Raw genomic sequence first — 18,697 nt, forward strand, 5'->3', positions numbered from 1 at the left:
AACGTAGAGATCGCAGCCATCGCAGGTTGATTTTTGCTTGACGCGTCTTAGCATTTTCCCACGATATCGATGGCAAGTCTGCAATGAAACGTAGCGCGACATTACGAAGTAAGCGTACAGAGTTTATCTTTTTCAAATTTCGTCGCATCGTCGCGCGAAACGCGATGCGGCGCGTCGATTTGCTAAACGCGCGCGATAACGACGCAACAATAATACGCGTGCGTCTGGATTTAATCTACCAAATTTGTCTTTGCTGCGCAAGTCAAGGAAAACAGTCATTGACCTCGTCAATGACGAGTAGTCATTATTTCCGAGGTTTGTAAAGCGCGCGCAGTCAGCATTAGCCACTTGTAAGGCGCACTTGCTCCCGAGCATCACCTTTGTGGGAAAATATCGCTGAGTAGTCCTCTCGCTTCAATTGCGCGTCGTGAAATAACAGCATACAGCGCTTACCATGATGTCGCGATTTGCGAGCGTCGTCGCTTTGTGCGTCCTGCTGAGCGACGCGAGTAAACTCTATGCTGGAGTGCAGCCCGCATCCTGGAATGAAATCGAAAAGAACTCCGTGGAGAGGAAGACAAAGGAGCTGCATGAATCCATCGAATTCCTGACGCGTTCGATTGGATTCGACGACGCTCAGTCGGCTCAGCTCACTCGTGCCCAAGTCTCAGAGCATCTAATACCGGCCTTATTAGCCAGATTCGTCGTTAATCAAGCTGGTAATCATGATATCTTTTTAGAAAACCTACCGAACAAGTTTTTACATTAATGAAGTAGCACAGTATAATAATATTATGTCTAAAAATTATATCATTTAATTAATTATACATTCTGATATATTTATAGAATATACACCAGCATACAGAATGTATGTACAGCTCGTGTATTCTGTAAGCAACACTTACATAAACGCGTATCTGTTTTATAAAGAGTAAATGGACTTTCGAGATACGCGGCGGACGTATGTACGTGCGCGAATACACGCGCACCACGCTGCGTGCAGTTTCGACTCGATAATAGGATTGAATTAAGTATGTAATTGAAAGGAAATTTTCGCAGCTTGCGTGTCATTTTATCAAGAAGTGCGTGCCGAGATAATTATCGAAAGTCGGGGATAGGACAAAAAAGAAAAAAAAATTGCACGTGCTGTTTTATTATTACGTCTCATTCATGCGTCTTGTAGATAAAACGTGTATATCTATATATATCTATATATACAATATATATGTACATAGCTATTTGCCGTCAACAAAATATCGGTATTTTGGTCTCGCGCCAAGCATATTTGATCTGATGTCAACTAAAAATAAATAATTCGTCGCCATTGTCGAATGCAAAACACGACAAAAAGACCGCTTCGAATATTACAGTAAATGTAAGAATAATCCTTTTGTTTCCCAGAAGAGAAGACAAAGGGATCAAACAAAGAAATTGGCTCTCTCTTCACTCGAGTCAACCTGAAAGGAACTACTTTTAGAATTCGAATCATTTTATTGTATAGAAAAAAAGGAGTTTTGTTAAAATCATTTAATTCAGCGCGTCATCTTTCATTAATATACCTATTTACGCATTCAGTATCGTGTGGATCTATGTGTCGGCAGATTGGGGAGCCGTAGCGACGATAAGCACAAGGAAGGATGTTGAAAGCTTTCCCGTTGCAAATTTGATCTCCATCGCCGACGGGCCTGTTGGAAACGGTACTGGAATACCGTACATGTACCTCACTCCTCTCGACTTCACCGCTCAAGATCTTGCTGTAAGTAGTGATAGTACGATATCAATTGATTATTAGCTGTTGCATTTCCGTGCAACGTATACCGCATATACTGTATACGTTATACTGCACGTTATACTATCTAAAGCATCTACGATACGAGTTTGAAAAATGTGACAAACAATACAATAATTCTGTTTAAAAATGTGATACAAAAAGAGATCCTTGCATAAATCGATCTGATAATTATATTTTTAATATCTCTTGATAAGACTTAATGATAAAATTCTATGAAATTAAATTTTTGGCTTATCTCTCTTGATAAGACAATAATTAAAACTTTTTTAGTTATGCAATGTACAATGTGCATGACATCAAACGTTACACGATAGCACACAATAATTTTTTAGATTATATCTATACTAATGTAATAAAATATTATTAGAATACACTGCTTTTTTGTTGTCTTATCCTTGCAAGCTGCAAAAGGTGCATCATTGTTTTAAATCAATATAAAAAATTAATATGATTATTTCATGATTATGCAAAAATATATAGTATTAACAACTGCGCAGGAAAAGAAGCCAGAAATTCAAATAATTATTTGCACCATTAATTTTTCTTATCATTTTCTTATCGATTGGGAAGAAATTGAAGATTAATCATGCGATAATTACATTGATCGTTATGTTAATTAAAAAGATATACTTGTTCAGTTTGCAGAAACGATCCTCAGATTAAATCCATAATATTTTATTATACTTGCACAAGTGTAACTTAAAAAAATTATTGCTGTTGTTTCACATTTTGATATCACGTATGTACATCTTATAATTAAAGAGTTCTGATAATTATCTTACGTAATTGTCTTATATAATTCAAAAGAATTTAATTACTGTGTTATCAAGAGATAAGCAAAAAGTTTGATTATATAATTTTATTATTTGGCTTGAAAAAATATAAGAAGCTAAAAATATAATTTTATCAAAATAATCTAACACGCCTGTCGCTAATCGTTGATCTAAACTTCTTTACAATTATATTGCATTAATGTCCGATTGTGTAGAAAGATCATCGTGCGACTATCCTGGTGTCATTGGCTCAAGGTAGCTATTGCAAGGATAAAGGATATGATCCGATGGACCCACGATGCGTTAGAGTGATGCTAACTGGAAAGATTGTAGGGGTCAGTAAAATATTTGCTTATTATGCATTATTCTTTGCATTTAGCCGTTACTAACATATTTGATATTTTAACAACAGCTGAAAAACAATACTAAGGAGCACGATGTCGCGAAGCAATTATTCTTCGGCCGTCACCCGAAGCTGGAGAACATGCCCGCAAGTAATATCGCTAGTGTCTTCGTATATTATCTAAAGAATTTTTGTACGTCAGATTACATTTGTACCGTTTGTTTTGCGCAGACCACAAATTCTTTTTCGCCGAGTTGAAGATGACGGCCATCGCCCTGCTTAACACCTTCGGTGGACCGAAATACATTCCTGTGGAGGAATACTTGCACCCGCCGGTTGTCCGTGGAAACTTTCTGCGTCGTGGAAAAATTACGTCGCCGTTTGTTTTCAAACCCGTTGTTTAATAAGCGTAATCTCTGTCAGAATAAGATTCTGACAGTCCGAATGCTGAAGGCTCTCGATATTCTTCGGGTCTCCTAGGGAAGAAATTTTAAAAACCTAACATTTCTATATCCCTCAAGTGATTTGCTATTTTAAGAATAGACATAAGAAAACTATGTAAACGACTGAAAATTACATATTTTATTATTTGTAATAAAAATCAGCGCATGTAGATTAATAAATTGATTATTCGCATGTATACGCTAGTTAAGCATCTGTTTGAGGCGGACGCCGCGCCATCTCGCGTAATAATTCTCAACTTTTTCCGGGAGAGATGTAAGTGACACGTAATAAATAGTTTTGACAAAACGCATTTATTTGCATATCTTAGCATAACACTTACGTTTAACAATGTCCGTAATTATTAAATGTGGATTTCAAAGCGTGAAGTTAAATTTGTTTAGAAAGAAAAGTGTTTCAAAAGGGAAAAAACTGTTTTACCAGCAATCATGTTGGTCATATTAGCGAAGAAGTTTTGCAGTTTAAAAGAATATTGCGAGGGACAGTTTTGAGAGAAACTCCTGGTGGATTTAGCACCAAAAATAATACTAATTTTTATAAACCTGTAATCGAGGTATAACACATAATATAGTAATATATATATACCCAGATAGCACACATCTGCAAACATGTCCGAAACCGGGACATTAGACGTGTTTATGACGATTTTAAGACGTCTTATGTCTCAATTTTGAAACCAATTATTGGTTTTAATATAGAAAATATTTATATTTCAGTTAAATAATGATAGAGAAATCTTAAATTGCTCGTGTACGTGTAAAGCTGGAAAGGGATATTGCAAGCATGCAGCAGCGGTCTGTATTTTTGTGAACGAAGAGAATTTTAGATCAAAAACTGACGAACCTATGCTGTGAAATCGACCACCTGAAGAACAATTACAAAAATATAAAAAAACGTGTACAATTGATTCGCTTTTTCCATCAATGGAAGGAAATATCGTTCATAAGCAAAATTATTCCTTCAAAGATATCGTCGCAGTTACTCAGAATGAATTTCACATGAGTCAAAATTTTGAAATGATTTTTGCGGTGAAAGCTGAACTTAGCTGTGAAATTGAAAAAGGCAAAAATTCATTAGCTGTTATGGAACAAGAAAAACGATCAAAAGATTTAATTGGACAATTGTTTAAAGTACAAACAAAAAAACAATTTAAACTGTATCATGCTTACGAAATCCTTGAAAATAATATTTGCCTAAAAATGAGAGTAATGAAATGTCCCGCAAAACATAAAAAATTTTATGCTGAAGAAGTAACTCTGGATGAAGTACAGTGGAAAGATATTTGTTTTCTGTCATTTAATCAGTCGGATACAGTAATTTGGTACAGAGAACGGTATATTAGGGTAACTGCAAGCAGTAGAGCGCATCGAATAAAAACTCGTACAGATAATTTCGATAAATTAGCTTTGACATTTAAAAACGAAAAATACCAAGGTTATCAATCAGAAGCTATGCGGTATGGTATGCAAATGGAAGCTACAGCTCGTCAATGGTTTCAAGAGAAAACTAACTTTATTGTACATCAAACAGGATTAATAATATCTATAGATCAGCCTTTTCTAGGTTGCAGTCCTGATGGAATCATTCGAAATGAAAATAATTATGAGTTACTTGAAATTAAGTGTCCATTTACTTGTCGAAATGCAAAAATTGTTGATTACGATAAAGAAATCACATATGTTCCCTATTTATTTTTTAACAACAAAAAAGCAATTGAATTGAAAAAAACACACAAGTACTACACTCAAATTCAATTATCTTTATATATAATTGGAATTGAGCTTTGTCATTTTGTGGTTTATTTTAATTTAAATTCTGTTCATTTGAAAATATTTAGAGATGACGATTTCTTAAGTGTCTTAATACCTAAAATCGAAATGTTTTACTTTAAGTATTTTTTAAAAATCTTGCATGCATAAAAGTGCACTTAGTAAAAGTCCACTTTGTGATTTCTTTTAATTTAATATATAATTTATTAATAATATTAAATCTTAATGTCTACCTATTAATACGTACAATAATATTAATATTACTATTATTACAATAGTACTAATACTAATTCTCTATTAATACTTACTATTAATTTAATGTTTATATTAATATGCACGTAAAATATTTCCTTCATTCTGTTTATAAATGTAAAGAAGCTTATTTAGCAAATATATATTAATTGTTACTTGTAAACTTATGTGCTTTCTTCTTCACCACGCAATATAAGAGGTTCTTTATTATTTGCTAAGACACATGCTACATAAACAATTTTGTCAATATAAGGTAAACACTCTATATTAATGTGATGTAAAATTTGAAAAAGTTTTATTCTTTGAATTGCTCTTTCTACGTGTATTCGCACTGAGGCTATCTTATAGCCTTCAAGAACTTCTTCTGAAGTAAATTGCGGATTATACCCAAACGGTGGCATTACCAATGTACATTTCCGTTTTAAAATTTCAATTCTTATCGCTGGAAATCCTTTATTAGCCAAAACTAAATCGCCAGGTTCAATTAAATTTAAAAAACCACAATCGTTTGTAATAAATGAGTCACTTAAACGACCGCCATAACCTTTCGAAACAAAAGTTATTAAACCTGAAGGACTAACTGCTATTAAATATTTAACGGTAAAACACGATTTGTAAGAGGAATACATAAGTGCCCTTTGTTCGACTGTTGGAGGAGTATCACATTTTAGTTCTGTACAATCTATTATTGCTCTGCAATTGGGATAATTAACAAACGATTGTGGCATTGTTTTCTTGATTGCTTCTCTTGATGGCCAAAATAACCATGTTTTTGTGTTTTCATACAATGTATTCAAAGTGCTATAAAAAATACTTGATGCAGTAACTTTAGAAATATTAAATATTCACCCTAAAGCGCTGAAACTAATTCCCAATTTCATTTTCATCAGAAAAAGAAGCAATCTGTTTTCGGCTGATAAACTTCTGTAAAATGACGGCTGGCCGATAGCTTTTGGCCTTATAAATTGCATTAAAATTAAAAACAATGACAAGGATATGCCACCTAATTGTTTCATCGTAGAATCGTCTTTTATATTTTCGAATCCCTGAAATCCCTCCTTCCATTCGTTGTCAGGACCAATGCGAGCATCTTTTTTTTCAACTAATAAACTTTGTGGTACAATAATCCCTTTCTTCGTTTTTTTCTTCAATATTTGTATGTTTGTTTGTATTTCTGCTTCATGAAGGACAGAATCTATAGAGCAAAAAATAATGCTTGGAACATCATCTTCTTCCACCACATAAGAAGCATCTGTCTGAATACCAATCTCATTCGTTTCAACTGTTATAGATGGAACTGAATGACAATGATTTGACACATCTATATCATCTGGAAGTACAAAATTTAACCACATAATTATCAAATTATTGCACAATACAAAATTATATATTTTATATCTATATACGTAACCACAATTTTAACTACTATTTGTACCTTTTTAAATAAATAATTAATTGGAGAAAAATAAAACTATTCTTAATTACTATATATAAATTATTGTTTTACAAAAACGTACAATCACTACTTGACGCACATAAAGCTTCTACATTCTTTCGTCTAGCTTCTAAACGTTTGGCTCTATCAGAATTAACTGATGTTTTTTTTCTATAAATGAGTAGAAAAATAGTTGGACAAAATGCTTCGTTCCCGGGATTATCCGATTTTGCTCCACCAACAAAATGAGTGCTGCATATTGTTGAATTTTTCGTAGGCATCCATGGCTTTCCGTCTTTACTAAAATAAGCAGTAGTAAAATTTGCTATTTTAAATAATCACAATTTTGTCATTGATACACTTAATGGATTTATATATCCTGATACAAAAATTAGTCTGAAGTAGGTCTGAACAAACTTCTAAAATTGAGACATTTAAAACTTATTTCAAAACAGTTATTAGAGACTATAAATTATTTTGCCCAGAATACTCATGATTTTTTAAATTGATTTAATTTTATATGTTATAAGTTTTCTTTCTCTCTTTTTCTCTTTATTATAATAAAAAATTTTGTTAACTAAATTTTATTTACATACTCATTATTAACAGTATATATGACTGCGAAACATATATATGATCTTTTTCAAAACAATTTTTTAAGGTTTTTAGGTTAACTTTTGTAGTTACATTTTCATTCCAATAATACCCAGAGATTATATATATATAATTGTTTGAGAAGATATTATTAATTATATTACAAATTAATTATATTACAAAAAAATCTTTATTACAAATATTGAAAGACAATTTTAAAAGACACAACGATACTTACGTCAAACGTCGTCGCACCACAGTTATCCATTTCTTTTTTCGCTCTATTTCCCATGGACGATTTGGAAATGAGTAAAAACGAACATTTTTTGTATTCTTTCTTGTATTTTTGCACCCCACTACACAACAACAATTATTAGAATTCTTTTTCTCTGCAGAACTCATTTTCTTTTATCGTTGTTTCTCCCGGAAATATTTCGACACGGCGCTACACGGTGGCGCTGAGAATATTTTACCTCATTCAAATCAGACGAAAAATTATAATAATGGTGAATACAAATATTATTTGATATTTTTTATGTACAAAGTATATAAAGAAACACTGTATAAATTTAAATAATAAATTGGTTTCCTTAACCCTATTCGCTCCAACCATGCCTTTCGTGTCCCACGAATTTCTAACAGTCGTTTGTTCCGGAAAACAAATGATCGTGGGAGAATCCCCTCCACCCTTCACGCCGGAAAAAAGTTATTGTAGCAAGGAACCTCAGGTAAAAATTTCAAAGTCCTAGCTCATTTACTCTCGAAACGGCGAACAATCAAAATCTCGGTGGGACACGAAAGTGCATGGTTGGAGAATTACGTCAGTGTTGTGTGAAAGGTAAATGAGCATTTTTTTCGATAAAAATGTATTTTTGTGTATAATTTAAGCGTATTTAAAATATTTTTGTCGTTAAAAAAAAACTTAACATTCCACAGAGGTCTATTATGGCTCAGAGGCAGGTGAAAGAGGTGGGGAGGAGCTAAGATTATAAAAAAATTAATTTTTTTACATAAAAAATATCTGTCACTTCAAATTCGCCTTTTCTTATTCAGAAATTCTTTTTCTAGCATTCTTTTTAAGTCCTTAAAGTCCTTCTGTACCATTTAAAAATTACCAAATTTGCGGCGACGAAATTAAGTATTCCTATTTAATTAATAATTATCTCATATTTTTTTTTATTTGCACTACTTTTAGCTTTAATTTGCGTTTTGGTTCATTAAGCTTCGTCAATTTGTTCGTGAGTTATGATTTTTTAAGTAAAACGAGTCGTAACGCGTGTTTGTCAACATATAATTGTTGTAAAAAAATATTTAAATAAATGATTTCCAAATTTTCTTTACATTGATTTTTATTTGAAGGTACAAAGATATTATAATAATTTTTGGAGAATTTTTCAAAGCTATTAACATTTTGAAAAACACGTAAGACTCGAAAGTGCATGGTTGGAGGAATAAAAGGGCGGAAAAAACGTTGGAGTGAATAGGGTTAACATTTAAATTTATATCTATAGTTAATTTACAATTTATGCTTTGTACATATAAATTAATAAAAATAATAAATAAAGTTATTAATAATCTTTGAATAAATCATTGTCCTAAAAAATGTAAGAAATATGTTCAAAAGATTAAATATTGTTATACACCGTTATTATACCATTTTCTTTGTCATATATTAATTAAAATAATTAATTTTCATGCATTAACGTGTTTGTTTCTTTCTTTTCATTTACGTGAGTCGAAATGCTTGTTCGTTGACAATAAATGTATATCCGAATCAGTGACATATCAATCAGCTTGCAACGTTTCTATCGAAGGAATCAGCCTGTTCACAACTTATCTTTAAAAAAATTGTGGTAATTATGCAGTATAGGGGAAGCACCTCCGATGACCTTGACCTTGACATATGTTGTCAAGGTCACCCTTCTGAGTGACCTTCAGAAGGTTTTAGCCGTCGCTCGTTTTTTATTAAAAAATTATTAACAAAAAAAAGTTTGGCGACCTCACCGATTTCAATAACTTTGATATATGTTGTCAAGGTCATGACCACGAGTGACCTTCAGAAAGTTTTAGCCGTCGCTCGCTATTCGTTAAAAAGTTATTAACAAAAAAAGTTTGGAAAGTATAGCATATATAGGTGCATATATAGGTTAGTTGACGCGCTTTAAACACTTAAATACTTTTAAAGCGCGTCACTAACCTACATAGGTACGATTTACTGCTTTAAATGTTGTGTTTTGGTAAAGCAGCGATTTTTTCGCAAAATAATGTATTCTCTGCTTTAACAAAAAAATTTCAATTTATCAACAATTTACTGCTTTAAATGTTGTGTTTTGGTAAAGCAGCGACTTTCTCGCGAAATAAATTATTCTCTGCTTTAAAGAAAAACATAATATTAGTCGTTTATGCCTCTCAGTACTTAAAATAACTGCTATATTTTCGAAACTTTTTTTGTTTATAACTTTTTAATAAAAAACGAGCGACGGCTAAAACCTTCTGAAGGTCACTCAGGAGGGTGACCTTGACAACATATGTCAAGGTCAAGGTCATCGGAGGTGCTTCCCCTATACTGCATAATTACCATAACTTATATTGACCATCTATTTTACCGATCTTGTAAATCCTTCTTTTTCCCCGTTACTTTTGTTCTCCGAGAACGGAGCTTTTTTTTTATTTTTCCACAGACTACTTTGGCTGCGTTCGGGGAACGCACTATTAGCGCTATTTGCTTATTCTATCCTTGTTCTACACTTGATGAGCGATAAAGATAGAATGATGCAATAGCGCTAATAGCGCGCTCCCCGAACGCAGTCTTTGCGTATTTTTCGCCACTCATTATTATCACAATTTTTTTTTATTCTTTCGCTGCTTTGAAATTTGCGCCGTTAGCTGCCAGGCACAGTGGCTCCCCCAGTGCGGGAGCAAAAGTTAGTGAGGAACCTCATTTTTGTCGAATGCGTCCCAAAACTCGTCAAGAAGAAAGCATTCTCAATTGGACATCGGCTGTGCATCTCTTTAGGTTTCGTTGTTTCATGCCGTTTCATGACCGAACCGGAAGTCACGTGTGCAAGATCATGCGAGACGTAGTAGTAGTTCTTGGCTACCCGGCTTCCGGTCTGTACGCGTTCTTCTTCTCCTCCTCTCTTCCTCGTTCTGCGTATCGTTGATCCCCATTGCTCGCCGATAGTCGTAACTTAAAAGATAAAAATATAAGTACAGAGAAAAGGATTGAGGACAATTGCGTACGGAAATAATGGCGGCAACAATGAGGTGTCTTATGAGGTTCAATGTGGGACTGACAAGCAATACCCTTCTGAGGAATAGCTTCCTGAACTGTACGTAATATTCGACTTAACCTTACATCATACCTTCATTACTCGCGTTACACGTTAGTGTGTGCCGGTGTACGCGATCATAATTTTCAGTTAATACACTTCAGGAAATATATCGTCAACATATATTACATATCCGAAAAGAATTTAGCAAAATTTCAAATATTTTTATAAAATCCTTTTGAACGTTTAAAATAGTTTTTTTTTGTTTTTTTTTCCTTTTTTTTTCTTCCATATCTACACTTTTGATATATATACTTTTTATTTTGCAGCTTGCAGATTTTTGTATTCGGACCAAAGCCTGGGTCTGCAAGGCTATGAAAATGCACGATTAAACTTCCGCAATCAGTTTTTAAATGTGGAGAACACATTCCGCAGTAAGATGGAGGAAGTGTGCAACGCAGACTCGAGTATGATCTTCACTGAAGATCTGAAGTCCATGTTGCATCTAGCTCAAAAGAAACCCGAAGACATTGAACTGCTTGTCAAGATGCTGACGAAATTTAACAATCAAACCAAGGAGATGAGATTTGGTACTTTTATCTTTGGTCCCGTGGTGATGCGCACCTTCTATTACCTGGACGAACCTGATCTCGCGTACACCGCTTTCAAGGATCCCAAGTTCGAGAATTTCTTTGATCAATTAGTCAGTTACCAGATTCTCTTATCTCTGTTATATAAGCATGGAAAGTACGCTCAAATGAGAGAGGTGTATGATATAATCAGGACCAGGCATATAGAGGCCGGATATGCCAGGAATTCTTTGATATTAGTTATGGCTGCCTGTTACAAGGAGGTAATATTTTTGCGAGGGCGATTAAATTTTAATGAAAGACTCTTTACATTAATAATTTTAACATAATTTTTATTCTTAATGCTTCCAGAATACACCGGAGACGTTGGAGTATGGCTTGAAAGTTTGGAGAGAAATTGACGAAAAAGGATATATGATCATGCGTAGAGCCACCACATTTTTAGCAGCTCTAGCCATTAAGCAAAATTTGTCTCATATAGCTATAGAAATCTTAAGTTCGATAAAAGAGGCTCGATACATCCATATAAGATGTTTGAAAATTGTAGCTTACGCGGATTTGAAGAGATTTACCGAGATAGTACCTATACTTAGAGCATCGTTGGAGCACGACAGGCCGAATTCTAAAAAAGAATGTTATTTTAGAGACGTGGTATGTATTCAGTTTAAATAAAGTCCTCATTTAACGATGTAACATATGCACACGTTACATTTTATTTGCATTACATCATCAGATTGAGAAGCTGGAAGAAGCTATGGCAACGGAGAATATCCCTGAGGACTTTGAACTTTACAAGTTGATTACTTTATTGAAGAAGGATGATCACATTCTACCCGAGGTAAGTTCTGCCGCCATGACAATCGGTCTTATATTTATAATTTATTATTACTAATTTTTATTGTGTCAATTGCAAAAATTTGTACTGTTATTTTATTTTTTTACACTTATTTCTGTACAATCCAAAGAATTTCTACTTGCATGTGAAATCCTGACAAATTAAGCGTCATCTAGTACCTATTAGAATAGAAGAATGAATGACAATCATATTTTTGCAGACATTGGAAAACAGTATTTGCACGGAAATAAAGGTGGATAGATCGAAAATAAGGAAATTTGGCACAATGACAGAATCCAATTTTCCACAGCGACAGCAAAATTTTACGCGTAATAGTAGACCGGCATTGCGTGATCTTTTGTAAGTATGTTTATAGAAACATGTCCATACGGAAGTTGTAGAGCGTGTCTCGATATAACCGATGTGATTGGAGTTATGAGACAAATTTAAGATAAAACCATTGAATAAATATACGATTTGTTTCGACCGATGATGGACGAAATCATATTTGTTCTTATTAAATAATTAATAATTAATGCACTTTCTTCCACACACCTTTCCATAAGCTCATACAGTTTTCAGTAAGATTCAATAAGGAACTTATAAAATTACTCCAGTTAATTTATATTTATTATACTTTTTACCGTTCAGTACCAAAGAAGTCAAATTAACGTCGTAACATATAAAATTCCTAACGCGGCAGTCGCTAAGAAACCAATAGGCGGTTTTATTTGTATACATTGGAATAGCAGGGTCTTGACAGCATCTGCCCCTTGGAACATGTAAGCGATCGCACACAAGATATTCGCTTTTACAATAAACCATAATAAAACTATCTGATCCATAGAAACTGCGAAATTTTGTTAACTTAGAGATTATCAAGTTCTCTCTCCTTATGAAATAACCATCGTGACATATTTTCAGAGGTTTGAAATTGCGATTTCATTAATGATATTAGCGACAATATCCACTGATTATTAATTGGAGCGCAATCCTTATTTCTGTAAACAAAATACATATGAAAACTCAGCAGTTGAAAACAGACAAGATTAATATATCATTTCCATAGTACCAACCTGGATAAAAGAGCTGCAACGAAATTAGCCCAGCTCTCAACATTGCTGGGATATGTAAATATATTTTTCTGAGCTTGTCGAAGACCCTCTTTCGTGCCGAAGTGACTGTACGCTGATGCGCAAGCTACATATACGATATCGGTCATAGACGTATTTCTGCTTAGCGTCAACGCCGTTAGAGCACATTTACGGAAAATATTCAGATCTTCGTCCAACAATAAAACTCGAACAAGGCGTACCCAATATCTAACATCGTCTACAATACATGTAAAGGATAAGCTTTAAAGCTTGTAGGCGTCTATCATTTAATGATATATGATAACGTTAATATTACTCACTAGGATGCCTGAAAATAGCTTTGGTGAGTATTCGTGTAGCTTGAGTGAGATTTCCCTGAATAACTTGATGGTATGCTGACAGTATGACGACGTGATACCCATACTCGTGATGATTTTCATATGATTTTAATTCGTTCAGTACCAAAGAAGTCAAATTAACGTCGTCATGTAAAATTCCTAACGCGGCAGTCGCTAAGAAACCAGCCACAATAGGCGGTTTTATTTGTATACATTGGAATAGCAGGGTCTTGACAGCATCTGCCCCTTGAAACATGTAAGCGATCGTGGCCATCGCGCACAAGATATTCGCTTTATCCGCACTAGTGTCTGCTAGCCAATGTAAAGCTGCTTCATATGTATCGTACGATTCTTCGTACTGCTTGGCTAAATACATACATAAAAGACATTTTCTTAATTTATTAAAGTTACACGTTTAGATGTACATAAATTTAAGTATATATATATATTTTTTAATTTCCATGACTTCATGTGAAAGTATTTGAATCATAGTTGACAGATCTCTCTCAACGGGTTTTATCTCAGTTTTAAAAGAAATTGATTAGAGAATCGAAAATTGTAAGTAAAGGAGCATGAAATGAATGGTGACCCGTCTTGGGAACTTATATTTCAATACGATAAAAATAATTTCTAATATTTCTATACCTTTGAATAAGGATAATGCAAGATGGCACTGAGAATTGAAATTTGCGCATTTCACTTGTTTGCACAATCCCACCGCTTCTTCGTACTTTCCGATTTGAATCAGGATGCGTGCCAAGTTTATGGATATCATATCTCTTTCTTCATCCTCGCTCAGTTTTAAAGCCATAGCAAATTGTTTAGCCGCCGTGTTGTATAATTTCAGCCGTTCCAATAATAAGCCATGGGTATTCAGGGCATAAACATCATACGGCTCGCGTTCTGAAAAAATATCGAAAATTTGCCTTAAAGTACTGAAGAGAGTATCACATCATGTGCTGATAACATTATCTGCTAACCTAAATACCAAGTGAGAACGTCAGATGCTGCAGGTATCGCGTGCATGTTCTCGATAAAATAAATCAACAGTGGATCTTTCTTCATTGCGGGACTCAGAAGAGTAGTAAGCACCCAATGAGCATAGCCTAAAGCTGCTTGATTGTGATAACCCAGTTGCGTCGAATGCCGAAACAGATCCATTGCTTCCTTCCTCAGGATCTTTTCCGCGATTAATCCTTGTCCGACCCAGCTATTCACGTAACTAGGATCCGCACGTTGCGCTCGAGAAAATGCTTCATTCGCTTTATAGATATCTCCTAAATGTTGCAACAAACAATTGTCACAAAAAATGCGTATATTTTAATAAAAGTTAAAAAAGTAATTATCTTTGGAATACCTAGATACAAGTATAATGTTCCCAAATTGCTCCAAGCTGTTGCATTGTTCGACTCTCTTTCGATCGCCATAACGTAACAATGCTGAGCCAGAGCATAATTTTTTACGTACACTGACATACAAATAACACCCAGAATATTCCAATGTAGCCACGATTGCGGGCAGAGTTTAATGGAACGTTTTGCAGCTTCAAGGCACTTAATCGCCACGTCGCTCTTGTTGACTGTAGTAGCGCGATTTAGTTGCATCAAATAACAGCAGGTTAAATCATGCCATAACGATGCAGAATTTTGCATGGATATTATCCGGCTAAAATACCTGAAAATAAGATGATTTGACGATAAAGTGAGATTTTATAAAACGTAAAAATGATACAAAATATTGACAATATTCATAAGCATTTGATACATGCAATCTGTTGTATATTAATAATTGCGTTTAATTAATATTATTCTTATCTTTTTTTTAAACATGGTCATATTGTAAAATAATTTAAGAATATATTCTTTTTTTACCCTATTGACAACATGAGTATCTCGTCTCCTTTAATATTCACATATTTTTCAGTACTGTCGCAATTCATCATCGCCAAAGAGAAAGCGTTTGGCTTAATCCTTAAATAGCAATACTTTTCTGGCAGAGTGACTATTCTATAGCATACATCTCCCAGCAATTTGTAATTGCAAAGTAGATCATTACGTATCATAATAACATCTACCAAACTGTCCGCTGCTTGTTGTAGATTTTCTCTCGCGCGACATAGAAATTGTTTCGCGATATTTTCCTTTGCCAAACCTATACACGCTTGTGCTAGACCCTTCAATGCAAGAATGTGCCGTTCATCGTTCTGCAATATACTCTCGAAGGCTTCTTTGGCTTCTTTATGTTGACCAATGAGCTAGGGAACAGATTTTACACGAATATTACATTGATCTACATTGTCTACAGTTATCTACATTTTCATAAATTTTATTTACTAGTTTGATATTTGCTAGTTGTATCATGGGATACAAGGATCCTGGTCTCAACTGTAGCGCACGTTGATACGATTTCAGTGCCGATGTGTGAGCACCGCGTGCTAAGTACGCATCCGCCAGAGATTCCCAGCTGTGACTGTACAAAGTGCAAACTTATGAGATAAGGATTATCATAGCGCTCTGTAACACAACACACAGTAGCGAGTTATATTATACTTGTCATTAGGATCGGCTCTGATCACATGCTGTAATGCCGTAATAGCTTGCCCCGCGTCACCTTCATCCAAATAATGCAAACCCAGTTGGAGCCAAGCCCATCTCGGTCCAGTACCTTGCTTAGTTACTCTGTGTAACAATCGGATATTGGCAGCCTGAACAACGATATATAATATTAGTATTGGTCGGAATAGTCATCACGTATAAATTTGTGTTTTAAAAGAAAATAAAAGACATGTTCGCGTATGATGCTTACGGTATCCTTGAGAAGACGATAAGCTGTGCTCAATCCAATACCAGCTTCCTCGGAATTCGGATTGATCTGCAACGCGGTGTGATAACATTTCCTTGATCGTTCTATGTCGTTACTATGTTCACGGTAATAACGTCCTAAGTAAAGCATGCATTCCCAATTATTGCGATCCGATTGTACGCCATTTAAGAATGCCACCAGACTGCTGTTGTAGTCTTCCATATCCCAATATATTTTACCAAACAGCAACCAAGCTTCAGAATTTTCTAAAGCTAGCTCGAGAATGTTTACAGCTTCCTGATAATGTTTGTGCTCTTTTAGATGCAACGCTTTAAGAACAAAAGCTTGGAGCTTAGTTTCGTCCTGAGATTCCAAGTTATTTATTATAGCAGTAACATCTGGTTCATCCAGTAATATATTTGTGCGTGCATGTATCACTCGCAATTGTATGGAAGGCTCAATGCTTAACAGCTGAAAATAGAAATTTATTATACATTAATAAATATCGAGAAAGGATTTATAACGTTTGTGTTAAATAATACTCACCTCTTCGCACATTTGACGCGCTTCCACCAATTTTTCTTTGTTGCTACTTCTGCTTATCGCTTCAAGCAACCTCAACTCGATTCCCTGTTGAAATTTATCCTTTAAACAGGGTTTTATCAATTGTAGCGCTTTTCTACAAGCATTCTCAGTTTCTTCCCAACAGTAGAGGTCATAATGTATTTGGCTTAACATCAACCAAGCATAAAACGATTGCGCATTTAACGAGACTACTTTTTTCAAGCAATCGCGTGAATCGATTAACTCATCCTTTCTTTTCAAATATGCTGCTTTCGCGATAAGCGCAACATCGGAATTTGTACTCAGCTTGAAAAGCGGCTCATAAAACTGAGTTATGTCGATCTCAAGCTCATTTTCAGACAGTGCAGCGTTTTCGTAATAGATACGGCACAACCATTCTATCGTATAAAGAAACTAATTGTATAGTGTGAGAGTATAATGCATAAATTTTGGTAAAAATTGAAAGATAATTCACCTAGAGGACAAGCATCCTGTGAAAATTGAACATGCATGTCTTGAGCGGCTGCCAACAACGCTGTAAATTTATTTGAATCATACAACATTTTTAAATATTTCCTGTAATACTCTTGTCTATTCATTAGCTCTACGTCTTTTATTACAGACGCCAACACATTTTCATAAAGCTCCTGATGATCGTTTATTCTATCATTAGGGTACTCCGATAAAACCCATACCAGGGTCTTATCGATCAGATTGATCTTCTGTTTGGTAGAAACCTCTCGTAACGTGCTCAATGTGTTCAACGCTTCGGACAAGACATCATCATTTTTGATGCGCAAGATAATTTCAGAGATTTTATTCACGAAATGCGTGAACTTAGGAGAGTCGCTAAAACACAAATAGTTTATCTTTTTCTCTAATTTTTATACAGTTTAAAATGATCCAAGAATTATGATATCCTACCTATCTAACTGCAACAGTTTGCAATAGGCTAGAGCCAACTTTTTCCAGTTGTCGTGATCCTGTGGAGCCTTCTCATAATGTGCCGCTAATCCTTGCCAGGCCAACGGATTATTCGGTTGCACCTCCACGGCCTTTTGAAGGACCAAGGACACCTGCGATTTAAATTCCTCCACCTCTTGCATGGAACGTGCTAACAGAACCAACGCCGCATAATTGCTCTTGTCCTTCTTCAAAACCTTCTTGCATTTCTTCATAACTTCCAGATATTCATTTTGCTTGAAGGACTCGCGGGCCTCCTTCAACAAGATTTTTATGTCATCCGACATTTTGCTCTTTAATGAAATAAACAAAACGAACGTTATTGTAAATAGATTAGATTTTATAAATCCCTCGCCCTCGACATCGACATTTTACAATTCAAGCCCATCACAGTGATTTTTTTTTTAGGTTATAAACTCTGTGTGTGTGTGTGTGTGTGTGCGTGCGTGTGTGTGCGTGCGTGTGTGTGTGTGCGTGTGTGTGATTGAAGTTATTGACGCCTTCAGCCCCACCTTTAGGCTATATAGCGTAGTAATTACAGATATCGATTCTGTATCTTGGGACGAGGTAAAAATTACAAAAGTGAGGAAATTCACTAGAAAATCTACAATTTCATTTGTCGAAATCTAGCAAATCTGTTCACTTTTGTAATTTTCACCTCGTCTCAAAATACAGAATCGAATTCAGAACTGGATCACGCAGTAGCGAAGTAAGCGAAGGCGTGATACGGCGCATGCGCGAGTGTGCCAGTACATACGTGCGACCACATATATGTGTGTGTGTGTGTGTGTGTGGTGTGCGACCATGGTGGAAATATAA

General features: G+C 34.8%; 3 protein-coding genes and 1 long non-coding RNA gene across 6 annotated transcripts; 2 read left to right on the forward strand and 2 right to left on the reverse strand.

Moving 5' to 3' along the window:
* The first annotated feature begins 242 nt into the window (after nt 1–242).
* On the forward strand, nt 243–3,548 carry Creg (Cellular Repressor of E1A-stimulated Genes). Its single transcript, XM_077413933.1, has 5 exons — nt 243–719; nt 1,602–1,756; nt 2,781–2,900; nt 2,978–3,059; nt 3,140–3,548. Exons 1-5 carry the CDS (start codon nt 455–457, stop codon nt 3,310–3,312), a joined length of 795 nt encoding a protein of 264 aa, XP_077270059.1. The 5' UTR covers nt 243–454; the 3' UTR covers nt 3,313–3,548.
* A 2,567-nt stretch (nt 3,549–6,115) lies between these two features.
* LOC143901534 (uncharacterized) lies at nt 6,116–7,882 on the reverse strand. The gene is made up of 3 exons (XR_013258106.1): nt 7,659–7,882; nt 6,909–7,126; nt 6,116–6,721 (listed from the first exon to the last, which is right to left on the reverse strand). It is a non-coding gene; the product is annotated as an uncharacterized LOC143901534 (long non-coding RNA).
* A 2,656-nt stretch (nt 7,883–10,538) lies between these two features.
* LOC143901539 (pentatricopeptide repeat-containing protein 2, mitochondrial) lies at nt 10,539–12,619 on the forward strand. The gene is made up of 5 exons (XM_077413942.1): nt 10,539–10,752; nt 11,022–11,545; nt 11,634–11,933; nt 12,016–12,120; nt 12,338–12,619. Exons 1-5 carry the CDS (start codon nt 10,671–10,673, stop codon nt 12,479–12,481), a joined length of 1,155 nt encoding a protein of 384 aa, XP_077270068.1. The 5' UTR covers nt 10,539–10,670; the 3' UTR covers nt 12,482–12,619.
* Nucleotides 12,620–12,729: 110 nt separating this feature from the next.
* LOC143901535 (superkiller complex protein 3) lies at nt 12,730–18,530 on the reverse strand. 3 transcript variants are annotated; one of them, XM_077413936.1, is made up of 14 exons: nt 18,391–18,530; nt 17,840–18,135; nt 17,391–17,764; nt 16,898–17,313; nt 16,355–16,822; nt 16,099–16,253; nt 15,883–16,018; nt 15,421–15,803; nt 14,907–15,223; nt 14,530–14,826; nt 14,195–14,452; nt 13,532–13,915; nt 13,194–13,449; nt 12,730–13,118 (listed from the first exon to the last, which is right to left on the reverse strand). In XM_077413936.1, exons 2-14 carry the CDS (start codon nt 18,091–18,093, stop codon nt 12,986–12,988), a joined length of 3,831 nt encoding a protein of 1,276 aa, XP_077270062.1. In that variant the 5' UTR covers nt 18,094–18,135; nt 18,391–18,530; the 3' UTR covers nt 12,730–12,985. The 3 variants fall into 3 exon arrangements, with proteins under 3 accessions (XP_077270062.1, XP_077270061.1, XP_077270060.1); XM_077413935.1 differs by having other exon boundaries at nt 17,840–18,171; XM_077413934.1 differs by lacking the exon at nt 18,391–18,530 and having other exon boundaries at nt 17,840–18,290.
* Between the last annotated feature and the right edge of the window lie 167 nt (nt 18,531–18,697).

Source organism: Temnothorax americanus, unplaced genomic scaffold (genome assembly GCF_048541705.1).
Source record: "Temnothorax americanus isolate GAGA-0224 unplaced genomic scaffold, ASM4854170v1 Scaffold34, whole genome shotgun sequence".
In the NCBI taxonomy this organism is placed as follows: Eukaryota; Metazoa; Arthropoda; class Insecta; order Hymenoptera; family Formicidae; genus Temnothorax; species Temnothorax americanus.